Source organism: Mobula birostris, chromosome 2 (assembly GCF_030028105.1).
Source record: "Mobula birostris isolate sMobBir1 chromosome 2, sMobBir1.hap1, whole genome shotgun sequence".
NCBI classification, from domain to species: Eukaryota; Metazoa; Chordata; class Chondrichthyes; order Myliobatiformes; family Myliobatidae; genus Mobula; species Mobula birostris.
In genome coordinates, this window is record NC_092371.1 from 100,298,340 (window position 1) to 100,311,804 (window position 13,465).

The window sequence follows — 13,465 nt, forward strand, 5'->3', positions numbered from 1 at the left end:
TCAATTTAGAAGCTGTGCCCTGTAGTTTTGGATACCCCCACCATAGGAAGCATCCTCTCCACAGCCATCTTATCCAGTCCTTTCAACATTCGGTAGGTTCCCCTTGAACCTCTAACCCACGACCCCTGGTTCTAGTCTCATCCAACTTCAGTGGAAAAAGCCTGCTTGCATTTACCCTATCTATACCCCTCATAACTTTTACAGTATACATCTCTCAAACCTTGCCTTATTCTCCCAAGCTGTAGGGAAGAAAGTCCTAACCTATTCAATCATTCCCTATAACTCAGGTCCTCAAGTCTTAGCAACATCGTGGTAAATTTTTTCTGCACCCTTTCAATCTTATTGATATCTTAGTATCCTTAGATCTAAGCTTCCTTACAAAAAAACCGCCAGTCTCAGATTATTTCTTCATCAAAATGAAAGATCTGTTAAAAACCTAGGCTTCCGCAATGCTGAAAGACTTAGAATGCCAGTCTCCCTCACCTGCTTCCAGTGTTCCTTGTTTCTGTGCCAGCTGACATCATGTTTTACTTTGCAATGTTAAATTATAATTTGAAAATCTAATGTCATTTAAAAGTAAAATATTGCAGATGCTAGTTTTGGTTTCTAATGACTTAATCCAAAGTTCTTTCAGAAGTCAGGAAAGAGGTAGAAAACTTGTACCTTCATGATTATTTTATTAAATGTAGTAGAACAAAGAAAGCTAAAAACAGGAAGCAGAGGCTAGCAGCAGAAGGGAGAGATGAAGAAGAAAAAAGACAAAGAGTCTAACATGGCACTGCCTTGTGGTTAGCTATTTTTATACTCCATAGATGATAAAAATCCATTCAAGTTTGTAGATAAAAGTTAACCAATGAGATACCCCCTATTCAAATAACGCAGCACCAGGGAAGCTCCCAAAACCTTTCGGAATCATACCAAGATAACCACTAGGGGACACACTGAAAACCTGTATACATACTGTGGCTACCAGGAAGCATAGTTAGCAGGTACATGTATATCAAAACTACTTAAAGTACAAGCAGACAATCAGTTGTTAAACCAAGAAAATAACAAACAGTTGGATCTAACAATGCTGGATATCTGAAATAAGAAATAAAAATGTTGGAAAATTAAGGTCATCTGTGGACATAGAAATAATAGACAGCTATGGAATATCTAACTTATTCCATAAATGATAGAAAAAGCACATTGATAAGGCTGCCTAATCTAACCAAACAATACTGAGTAAATTAAGTGCTAGTGCAGCTTCTGACAAGAACAAAAGGCTCAAGGGGCAGGATTAGTCAACCAGAGATTTGCACTATTTTCTGTTTTTTTAAACATTTGTTTAAAAGGACTATCAGTGATTTGCACTGAGCTGCTGGTGGAATTTAACTGGACGTTTATCCAGTGGAACAAAGGTTTAATTCTTACCGGGAAGTTACTAAAACCATAGGGAGTTGTATGGAGATAGCTGAAGGAGCTTGTTTGAATACAGAACAGTACAGCACAGGAACAGTCCCTTCAGCCCACAATGGTGTGCCCATCCAAATAAACTATGAATCAAATAGTCAACTAAATTAATCGCTTCTGCCTAAACATCTATATCATTCCATTTTTCTCACATACACATGACCATCAAAATGTCCCTTAAAAGTCCTTAATGTATCTGCCTCTACCACCACCCCAAGCAGCACCTACCACTCTGGGGGGGAAAAAAACTTGCCCCTTGCATCTCCTTTGAATTTACCCCCTCTTACATTAAATGTATGCTTCTGGTATTAGACATTTAAACCCCTGGAAAAAGTTACTGTCTGTATACTCTATCCATGTCTCTCATAATCTTATAAAATTCTACTCAGCTTCTGCTGTTCCAGAGAAAACCCAAATTAGTCCAACCTTTCGTTATAACAATGGTTTAATTCTTTCTGGAAGTTGCTAAAAACCACAAGGAGTGATATGCCAGTTGCTGAAAGACCATGTTTGGTTGGAAGGACTCAGTAATAACTAGCTGCACTCAGACATGGTGTACTAAAGTTCAAAGTAAATTTATTACCGAAGTACATATATGTCACCATATCCAACCTGAAATTCATTCTATTGTGGGCATACTCAATAAATCTGTAGAATAATAACCATAACAGAATCGATAAAAGACTAGGGAGTTCAACCAGAATGCAGAAGGCAAAAACTGTGCAAATACAAAAAGAAGGAACAATAATAATAGCAAATAAATAAGCAATAAATATCGAGAACACAAGATGGAGAGACCTTGAAAGTTTGTCGATTGGCTGTGGGAACATTTTAATGATGGGGCAAATGAAGCTGAGTGAAGTTATCCCCTTTGGTTCAAGAGCCTGATGGTTCAGGTGTAGTAACTGTTCCTGAAGCTGGTGGTGTAAGTCCTGAGACTCTTGTACCTTGCTCCTGATGACAGCAGATAGAAGTGAGCTGGATGTGCTGGATGTTGGGGGTCCATGATGATGAATGTTGCTTTCCTGTGACCAGGCTCAATGTAGATGTGTTCAATGTTTGGGAGGGCTTTACCAGTGATGGACTGGGCCATATCCACTATTCTTTGTAGGATTTTCGGCTCAGGGGCATTGGTGTTTCCATACGAGGCCGTAATACAGCCAGTCAATATACTCTCCACCACATATTTATAGAAGATTGTCAAAGTTTTGGATGTCATGCTGATTCTCCACAAACTCCTAAGTAAGTAGAGACTGTGTGTGCTTTCTTCATAATTGCACTCACGTGCTGGGCCCAGGAGAAGGTTTTCTGAAATGTTAACATCGAGGAACTTAAAGTTGCTGAACCTCTTCACCTCCAATCCCCCGATGAGGACTGGCTCATGGACCTCTGGTTTCCTCCTCCTGAAGTCAATAATCAGCTCCTTGGTCTTGCTGACATTGAGTAAGAGGTTGTTGTTGTGGCATCACTCAGCCAGATTTTCAGTCTCCCCCCGAATGCTAATTCGTTACCACCTTTGATTCAGCCAACAACAGTGGTATCATCAGCAAATTTAAATATAGCATTGGAGCTGTGCTTAGCCACACAGTCATAAGTGTAAAGACAGTAGAGCAGCGGACTAAGCACGCAGCCTTGTGGTACACCTGTGGTGATGGAGATTGTGGAGGAGATATTGTTAGCAATCCAAATTGACTGGGGTCTGCAAGTGAGGAAATCGCGGGTTCAATTGCACAAGGAGGTATTGAGGCCAAGGTCTTGAAACTTACGGATCAGTTTTGAAGGGATGATAATATTCAATGCTGAGCTGTAGTCGACAAAGAGCATCCTAATATATGCAACTTTGATGTCCAGACGTTCCAGAGTTGAGTGAAGAGCTAATGAGATGGAATCTGCTGTGGACCTATTGTGCTGTTAGGCAAATTAGAGCAGAACCAAGTCGTTTCTCAGCCAAGCATTGATATTTTTCATCTCAGTGGACATAAATGCTACTGCACAATAGACACTGAGGCAGGCTACCACATTCTTCTAACCAATAAAATTGAAGCCTGTTTGAAGCAAGTGGATACCTCAGATTGTCAAAGTGAGAAGTTAAAGATCTTGGTAAACACTCCAGCCAGTTGATCAACACAGGTCTTTAGTACTTTATCAAGTGTCCTATCTGGGCCTGATGCTTTCCATGGGTTCACATCCTGAAGGAGGTTCTCATGTTGGCTTCAGATACTGAAATCATAGGGTCATGGGGGGCTATTGGAGTTTATGTGTTTTTCCGATCAAAGTGAGCACAGAAGGCATTGAGCTCACCTGGAAGTGTAGCTCTGTTGTCACCTACATTGCTTGATTTCAACCTTGTAAGAAGTAATAGCATTCAAGCCCTGCCACAGCTGTCAAGCATCCTTTAGTGATTCGAGTTTAGTCTGCAATTGCCACTTTGCCCATGAGATGGCTCTCTGGTGATCATACCTGGACCCCTTGTATCTAACTTGGTCACCAGACCTGAATACCTCTGGTTTGGCCCTCAGCAGATTGTGGATCTCATGGCTCAACCAGGGTTTCTGGCTGGGGAATACGCTGAATGTTTTTTGGGGAAACAGATAACAAATTTAACACTAACAATACTAGAGCACTACTATAAATCAAGGACAATTATAAAGATTATAAAGATGGTGCCAGAGTGTTTCCTTGCAGCACACCAGCTAGGAGCTCGAACACTGCTGTTTCTCCGTCTGGTGATACAACTTTCGCCATGGTTTTGGTATAGCTGGACTCTATTGCTCTCAGTAGACAGTCTGGCACTCTGTAAGCTTTCAGGATCTTCAGCATTTTACCTCGGTGAATGGATTCAAAAGCTTTGCGAAAATCAATGAAAGTAAGCACGGCTGATAGCTTGTTCTTCTTGACTTCCTCAATGATTACGCTGTACGTCAAGCTTTTTGTCCCTTAAGAGTTGTCTCAAATAAGCGCTGCCTCAATTAACTGATGCTCTAATTAACCACTGTACTTGGTTTGTTCCAAAGCTGTGAAGAAGGTTTAAATGGAGGCCAAACCCAAGTGGTAACTAATGCTGAGTAAATCAACTGCAAATAATGCTTATAAAGACCTACACACAGTATACAGATGATAAATGTTTTAAATACTTTGTACACAAAAAAACAAAAATTCTTACCCTTTCTTCAACAATAGGAAGTGAAAGATCGATAAATGGCTCTCTAACAGATGAAATCTAAAAAATCCAAAAGATTGTAAATAATTGATAATTAGAACTATATTAAAAAGCACAGTTCATAACACAGTTCAAAATACACAGCATTCGCACATCATATAAACAGAAAGCCTAAAATTAAACTTACGGTCATTGTATCAGTCATTATTTTCAGAATTAAACTGTGGATGATGGTTACCACTGCAGCAAACTTCCAAATTTTCTTCTCAGGTTCAGCTGTATATTTTTATGTGTAATGATTAAAAGAAAGAAAGACAGAGCAAGAGAGAGAGATGCAGTATATATAGGGTGAAATTTTGAAGGAAGTCGTAGATTTATAAAGTTTGACAATTATTTAACCCTAATGTACACCCACAGTCTAAGAACCTAATGTTTTGTTAGGTTATAAAAGGATTCAATGTTGTATCAGTTATGTAAAATAACTTCTAAAAAGCATTACAAACATTTGTTTATTGTGAACATACTTAGTCAAAATCAGGGAGTGAAATTGGAATGTACTACATTTTTCTCTAATGACCATGTTTTCAGCTACTTATGATGGTCCTTTCTGCCATACACATATGGTCTTATAATAAAAACCAAGCTTAAGATATAGGAGCAGAATGAGGCCATTCGGCTCATCGAGTCTTCTCTGCCATTCCATAATGGTTGATTTGTTATCCCTCCCAACTCCATTCTCCTGTTTCTCTCCGTAACCTTTGAGACCATTACTAAAGAAGAACCTACCAACCTCCGCTTTAAAGATACCCAATGACTTTGCTTCCGCGGCCATCTATGGCGATGAATTCCACAGATACACCATGCTCTGCTATAGCAAATCTTCCTCCAATAATTTTACAATTATGAACTGCTTCATAGTTGCTATTTCTAACATTTGTTGTTTTATTGTTTTAGACATGTTAGCAATTTAGCAACAAAATTCCATAAGCAGTAATGTTGCTCTTCGTTGCAACTACAGAAATCATTAGGTAGAGGACAAAAGGGTGTGAAAGTATTTGCTCCACTCAAGATAAAATCATTGTGCTTAAAACATATACATTTCCCACCAACTGCCAGTGACAAAAATTGCTGCTTTTTGAACACAAGCACATGCAACTGAGGCTATTTAAAAACATATACATTTGCCAAACAATTCTATAATTTCTACATTACACATTCAGGTACATACTACTTTTAATTGTGATCCATGAAGACAAGTAAGAAACTGAAGTACAATTGTATTATTTTTATTACAACAAAAAAAAACTAAATACTCACATGCAAACACTCTTCACACATGACGGTACTGATCAATTCTCCGACAAAAATCTGGTTGATAAAATTCATCTTCACACCTTCTCTTCCATATACTGTAACATTATATTTTGAGATAAATTTAACTCAGGTTTCCCCAGTAACACTTTTTTCCAATTTCGTGACTTTAAAGCTTCACAATAATTTCTAGACGCCATATGCTAAAAAAAATTAATGTCTACAACATTTTCATTCACATTATTTGTTAAAATCTCTAAAGGCTAATAATTGTGAGTTTGAACCGTAACTGGCCCAGGCTGCACTATGTGAAGATTTTCTGCTTTATTGCAGCTGGGAAGATTCAAGTTTAGATGACCATAAATACAGTAGATGGCGCCCTTGAACTGTGTAACATCCCCACCTTTCACTTTTCGTTTTGTTTCTTCATCAGCAGTTCTGACTGTAGGGCTGTTGAAGGCTTTTAAGATGGCACTCTGTATGCGCTGCATCAGGAGAAGAGATTGTTTATAATCTTTTACAGTATATGTAACAAATTGGTAATACTGAGCACAACATACAAGTAATCATATTCCACATCTTGTCAAAGGCATGCATAAGTAATGCATGCAAAAAATCCACAAGCCATAAAAATTAGAAATGTATCACAACAGGGTAAACCATTTTTCTATCATTTTTTTTATCGTGTCGCACCAGTCAGCCATTCTTGTCTGGCGCTGTCAGGATTGGTCTCCTTTCAGATTAACCGGGTCACAATATGAATGCTGTATTTAACTTTGAACTTTTTGCTGTTGGACCCTGGCCATATTCCACCGAGATACAACACTGGGCATCATGTGAGGTTGTTCCTGCCTGCAGCCATCGAACTTTGCAGCTCCTTCCGTGGAGGGTCAGACACCCTGAGCCAATAGGCTGGTCCTGGACTTATTTCCATCTGGCATAGTTTGCATATTATTGTTTGATTGTTTGTGGTTTTTGTATTGCTATATTTATGCTCTGTTCTTGGTTGGTGCAGCTGTAACGAAACTCAATTTCCCTCGGGATCAATAAAGTATGTCTATATCTATTACTTATCCTCTCTGAGGCATCTATTATACCATACAAATACCAAAGGAAAATAAAATGCAGAGTAACAAATAGAAAAAACTGGAGGAACTCAGTAAGTCAGGCAGCATGTGGAAAGGAATACACAGTCAATGTTTCAGGCTGAGACCTGTCATTCGAAGGTGTTTGCTGCTGAATTCCTCCTGCATTTTGTATGTGTTCCTCTGGATTACATATGCTATTTCACAGGTGACAGAAGAAGACCATTTCAACATTCGTTTAATTTATTTAATGCACCGTTCTCAGCAAATGGTGAAGCTTTGGATCCCAGGCAGCTGTGGACAATGTCAGACTGGAAATATCACATTTAGATTCTTCAGCCAAATCATTGATATAGATTGTGAATGGCTTGGGCCTGAGCATAGATACCCCACTGCGCCACTAGTCACAGCCGATCAAGCAGAGAATGATCGTTTATTCCCACTTTTTGCTTTCTGACTGATAATGAATTCTCTGTATTATCACTAATTATTGTAATACTATAAGGTCAATACTGCGACCTCAAGCTTTACAATTTATATAAATGACTTGGATGAAGGGGCCAAAGGTAGAGGGGCCAGATTTGCTGATGACATAAAGACTGGTAGGAAAGTAAGACGAGGAGGACATAGGAGGGTTCAAAAGGACATGGATAGGTTAAGTGGGTTGCAAAGATCTGGAAAATGAAATATGAAAACATGATTATCCAAAGCGTTAGGAAGAGTAAAAATACACATTATGTAAATGTTCAAAGATTGCAAAGCTTAAAAATGTAGATATTTGGATGTCCTAGTGCCTATTACAAAGGCCAGTATAAAGGCAGTATCAAAAATAATACATTTACATAAGTCAGATAAAACTTCTAAGGAAATATTTTCATCAACAAAACAGAATACAGCACTCCACGTGAGCATATGCAATTCTGATAAAAAGTACAGACCACTAAATTTAAATGAAAGCACGACCCAGCCAAATGAAGAAAAAAACACTACAGAAGAAAGTTAACCAGTGGACGAGCATGACCCTCCATATAAGACATCTCCACAATCTGAGCAGACTAGATGTCAACAAGGAAATCTGTGGAATTCTCTGCCACAGGAAACAGTTGAGGCCAGTTCATTGGCTATATTTAAGAGGGAGTTAGATATAGCCCTTGTGGCTGAAGGGATCAGGGGGTATGGGGGGAAGGCTGGTACAGGGTTCTGAGTTGGATGATCAGCCATGATCATACTGAATGGCGGTGCAGGCTCGAAGGGCCAAATGGCCTACTCCTGCATCTATTTTCTATGTTTCCATGAAATGTTGAATACCTGGCTCAGAGTTTAACCTCCTACAAAGTTAAACCTTGCACCACAGGGGACAGCAGAGCTTCACTTTCATATGAGCTCAATGCCTTCTATGTTCACTTTGATCACCAGAACAGGGAGGAACTATTATGTACCCCCATGTCTCCCAATGATCCTTTGGTCTCAGTATCTTAAGATGATGTGCGGGCTGCCTTCAAGAGAGTGAATCCAAGGGAAGCATCTGGTGCAGCTGAAGTACCTGGCCGAGTACAGAAGACCTGTGCCAACCAACTGGCTGGTGTGTTCACAGACATAGTCAACCTCTCGCTTCGGCAGTGTGTGGTACCCACCTGCTTCAAGCAGACTTTAATCGCACTGGTGCCCAAGAAGAGTGTAGTGACCTGTCTAAATGACTATTGCTCAGTGGCACTTACATCCACAATTAAGTGTTTTGATAGGCTTGTGTTGAAGCATATCAGCTCATGCCTGAGTGGTGACTTGGATCCGATCCAATTCGCCCACTGAAGCAATAGGTCTACAGTAGACACCATCTTGTTCGCTCTTCATGCAACCCTGGCACATTTAGACAGCAAAGGTGCATACATCAGGGTGCTCTTTATCAGATCAGGTCAGCATTAAATACCATCATCCCCTCAAAACAAATCAGTAAACTCCAAGACCTGGGCCTCAATACCCCCTTGTGCAATTCGATCCTGGTTTCCTCACTTGTAGAATCCAGTCAGTTTGGAATGGCAAAGGCATTTCCTCTACCATCTCCATCAGCACAGGAGCACCGCAGGGATGTGTACTTAGCCCCCTGCTCTTCTCTCTTTACACCTGTGACTGTGTGGCTAAGTACAGCTCCAACACCATATACAAGTTTGCTGAGACACCACTGTTGTGGACTGTATCAATGGGGTGACGAATCAGCATACCGGAGGGAGACTGAAAATTTGGCTGAGTGGTGTAATAACAACAACCTCTCACTCAATGTCAACAAGACCAAGGAACTGATTGTAGACTTCAGGAGGTGGAAACCAGAGGTCCGTGAGCCGGTAATCATCGAAGGATCGGAGGTGAAGAGGGTGAGTAACTTTAAATTCCTGGGTGTCACTATCTCAAAGGACCTGTCCTAGACCTATCACATAAATATAATTGTGAAGAAAGCATGACAGCACCTCTACTTCCTCAGGAGTCTGCGGAGATTCGGTATTTCTTCAAGAACCTTGGCAAACTTCTATAGATGTGTGTGGAAAGTGTGATGACTGGCTGCATTGTGGTCTGATATGGGAACAACAATGTCTTTGAGCGAAAAATCCTACAAAAGGTAGCGGTGGATTTGGCCTAGTACATCATGGGTAAAACCCTCCCAACCATTGAGCACATCTACATGAAATGTTGTCATAGAAAAGCAGCATCCATCATCGAAGATCCTCACCACCCAGGCCATGCTCTTTTCTCGCTGCTGCCATCAGGTAGAAGGTACAAGTGCCCCAGGACTCACACCACCAGGTTCAAAAACAGTTACTACCCCTCAGCTATCAGGATCTTGAACAAAAGGGGATAACAACACTCACTTAAGGCCTCTTTTATATTGTTATTTCATGCTCATTATTTACCTGCTTTTCATCTGTATCTGCATTTGCACAGTTTGCAGTTCCCGAAGTTTACAGCTTTCAGATCCTGTTTACAGTTACTGTCCTATACATTTGCTAAGTATGCCCAGAGAATAAAATAATCTCAGTGTTGTATGTGGTGACATGTGTATACTCTGATATTAGACTTTAATTTGAACTTTAAAGACCTCTTCCTAGAAACAGAGGGGCAATTCAGGACCAGGTGGTTAACACAAAAACTTATCAAAAATACATAATTAAAGACCAATAGATTTAAGAGGATAAATGTTGAAAATGCTGAGAAACGAGGAACAATCCAACACATTAAAGGATCCCGCAGTAGTTTAACTCAATCTGATTACTTACATGGGCACAATCAAGTGGAAAACATCATTCACCAAAATCTTGCTTTAAAATAAAAACTCATAAAAGACATACCTTACTATAAATAGAAGCCTGATCTGGTTTTAGAGTCAGAGTCCTACAAATTATTAGAGATAGGACAATCTATAATAATCGTCCAGGTATTACAGGACAAACAAGAACAACTGACTTAATAGATATAGCCATTCCAAACACAAACAACTTAGAGGAGAGGTGAAGCTGAGTGAAGATGGAGCTAAACGGCGACTCCTTTGCTTGCATCTTTGGAAGCAGCTTGATTTCTGTCTTTGATATCTTTTTTTTACCCTTTCAAGGTTCCTTTGTAGATCCTGACCAGGAGTTGCACTCTGACTTTGGTTTTTTGCGGGAATGGGACCCGCTCTCAGGGCCTCATGACCGGCTGATTTTTGATATGCCAAGGATGTGGCCTGGAAGACCAGCGTGCCTTCAGGGTGTCGGATATTCATGGCTCTAGAGGCGGGCGGATTCAAGGTTGGTGCCGCCGCTACCGCTGACTGATGCGTCGCGGGAGAACTAGGAAGATTGGAGGCAGCAGGCTTGCTGCTGCACGTGTGCCCAAAGGCACAGAGCTTGGAAAAAGCAACGCAACAGACTTCTAACACCATAAATTAGCAAGTTGTTTTGTTACATCACCCCTCTTGCTGTCAAACAGGGACACCTCTTTTTCCCTTATTAGGGAGAGTGAGAGCCTGTGGTATGTCACATTACAGGGTGAATGAGTAGTCTTTGTGGTACTGCAAGTCTGTGTCTTTATTGATGCTTTGCTGCACATTTGCATGCTTGGTGGGGGGGGCACCGATGCTTTTTTGCTGGTGGGGGGTGTCATAGCCTTGCTGCTGCTTCTGTGCGGGAGGGGGATCGGGGGGGGGCTTTGGGGTTCAAACATTTAACTGTTGTTCATTCTTTGGCATATTCTTCTGTTTTCATGGATGTTTGCGAATAAAAAGAATTTCAAGATGTGTATTGTATACATTTCTCTGACATTAAATGTACCTATAGAAACATATTGAAATCAATAAGTGAAAAACACCAGAAATATGCTGAATTAAAAGAGGAAATTGAAACACTGTGCAACATGAATATTAAAATTGTCCCAATAGTAATATCTACAACTGCTATCATCCCGAAGTCACTACCCAAAATAGTATTAAACAATTAAGCCTACAGAGCAATATTTATTTAAATCTCCAGAGAGCCACAATACTAAACACCACTAGAATAGTCCGAAAGTTCCTAGCAATTGAGAAATGAATGCGCTATGCCCATACCTCAGGTTTTACCAGCTTGAGCTGAGAAAAAAATAAAAATAATAACTTATTTACAGAGCACTTTTCATACAGGTGATATAGTTCAAAGTGCTTTACAATGGGATAGCAAAGATGTAGCAAATAATTAGGAAAATTCATATAATATGGCTGTTTGTCACGAAGGGAATTGAATATATAAGTATGAGGTAGTACTTCAGTTAAATGGGGTATTGGTGAGACTACATCTGGGGCATAACACAAAATGTATTACCGTAGTATAATAAGTGCAATATTTTTGTCTTTATTTAAGGAAGCATTACTGTATGTGCATTCAAGGCAGCTCAAAATAGATTTACTGCACTGATACCCTGAAGAACTGTATTGTCTTAAATGACAAAAGGTTGGACATAATCCGTTTCTATGGGGTGCTGTTCAGCAGAGAGAGCTTCATTGAAACATGATTCTTTGGGATCTTGACAGGGCTGGTGCGAAGAAATGGTTTCCTTTTATAGAAGAAAATAGAGCCATGGTTCACTGTTCAAAAAAAATCCATTCAAGAAGCAGTAAAGTTATTTTGTTTCCTTTCAGAGAATTCCAAGTCTTTTGGAGTCTCTGCCACATAGAGCAGTGGAAGTAGAGACTTAAATATTTTTAAAGTAAATTAAAGATTCAAGGTATATTTATCCAAGTATGCATGCAGTATACAACCCTGAGAGTCGTCTTCCCCACAGACAGCCATGAAACAAAGAAATCCATGGAACCCGTTCAGAGAAAAACATCAACCCCAGGCACAAAACACATAATATAAAGCACAAAATTGGATCAGTCCAGGCATCTTCAGTTCATCTTAGTATTTATTATCTGCAGGCTGTCCTGATTCAAAATTGCTCAAAATAGCGACAACAAAAGGAGCGAGAAGAAACCAGAAATAATGTCATCTACAGAGTCCAATCCACAAACCGTGTCGATTAAACCTTGCCCAAGATCCAGAACTCTGGCACCATCCTATGAGAGCATCAAGGGAGAGAGAGCACTCAAACACAGATCTAATCTGATATAACCTGATCAGATTTAATCAAGTAGCATCCTGTTCTTATAATGAGAGAGATCCCAAAATGCTCTGGGAACTTAATCACCTTAATGTTTCTCAAGACATTTTCTCATCCCTAATAGCAACATGACCTATAATATCAAAACACCCCTCCCTAAAATATCAATTAACCATGTCCCTCTTCATAGCTGAGTGCAATCTCTCTGAATAATGCATGTCATCTAAATGAAGCAACTTAACCACCCTAACCCTAATTTAATCCTCTGGACCAGCCTACTGATCAATGCTTTACTAAGATATATGTAGACAACATTCATTACCCTACTCTCGCCAATCATTTTTGTCACTTCCCCAAAAAAATCAGTCACATTTTGATTGCCCCCAAGTCAATGCTTTTTCCAAATACAAGTAAACATGTCACTAAGAATCTTCTACAACAATCGTCTCCAATAAATTATAGACTAGTGAGACTTACGTCTTAGTGATGTAAGTCTCACCAGTCTATAATTTCTGGTTTATCTCCATCTTCCTTCGTATAGGAACATCACTGGATATTCAAGCAACACACACAAATTGCTGGTGAAACTCAGCAGGCCAGGCAACATCTATGGAAAAGAGTCGATGTTTCAGGCTGAAACCCTTTGGCAGGCCTGGAGAAAAAAAGCTGTGGAGTAGATTTAAAAGGTGGGAGGAGGGAAGAGAGAAACACAAGGTGATAGGTGAAACCTGAAGGGTTTTCCTCCAGGATTTCCCTGTGTTTGCTGCATTCATTTTACCCTCTACCACGACAAGCCTTCTAGGCCCTGCTGCAGGGAAGCTTCCCCATAGCATGATGCAGCCACCACCATGCT

The 13,465-nt window shown here is 40.0% G+C and overlaps 1 protein-coding gene across 3 annotated transcripts in view; it reads right to left on the reverse strand.

Annotated features, from left to right (window-relative positions):
- The window catches only part of usp45 (ubiquitin specific peptidase 45), a 99,453-nt gene that overhangs the window by 17,466 nt on the left and 68,522 nt on the right, over positions 1-13,465 (reverse strand). For all 3 annotated transcript variants that reach the window (XM_072245717.1, XM_072245709.1, XM_072245726.1), the window contains exons 10-12: positions 6,330-6,411; positions 5,933-6,024; positions 4,619-4,675 (exon numbers count right to left, since the gene is read on the reverse strand). In XM_072245717.1, the coding sequence (XP_072101818.1) occupies positions 4,619-4,675; positions 5,933-6,024; positions 6,330-6,411 (231 nt within the window). The remainder of the gene's footprint in view (positions 1-4,618; positions 4,676-5,932; positions 6,025-6,329; positions 6,412-13,465) is intronic.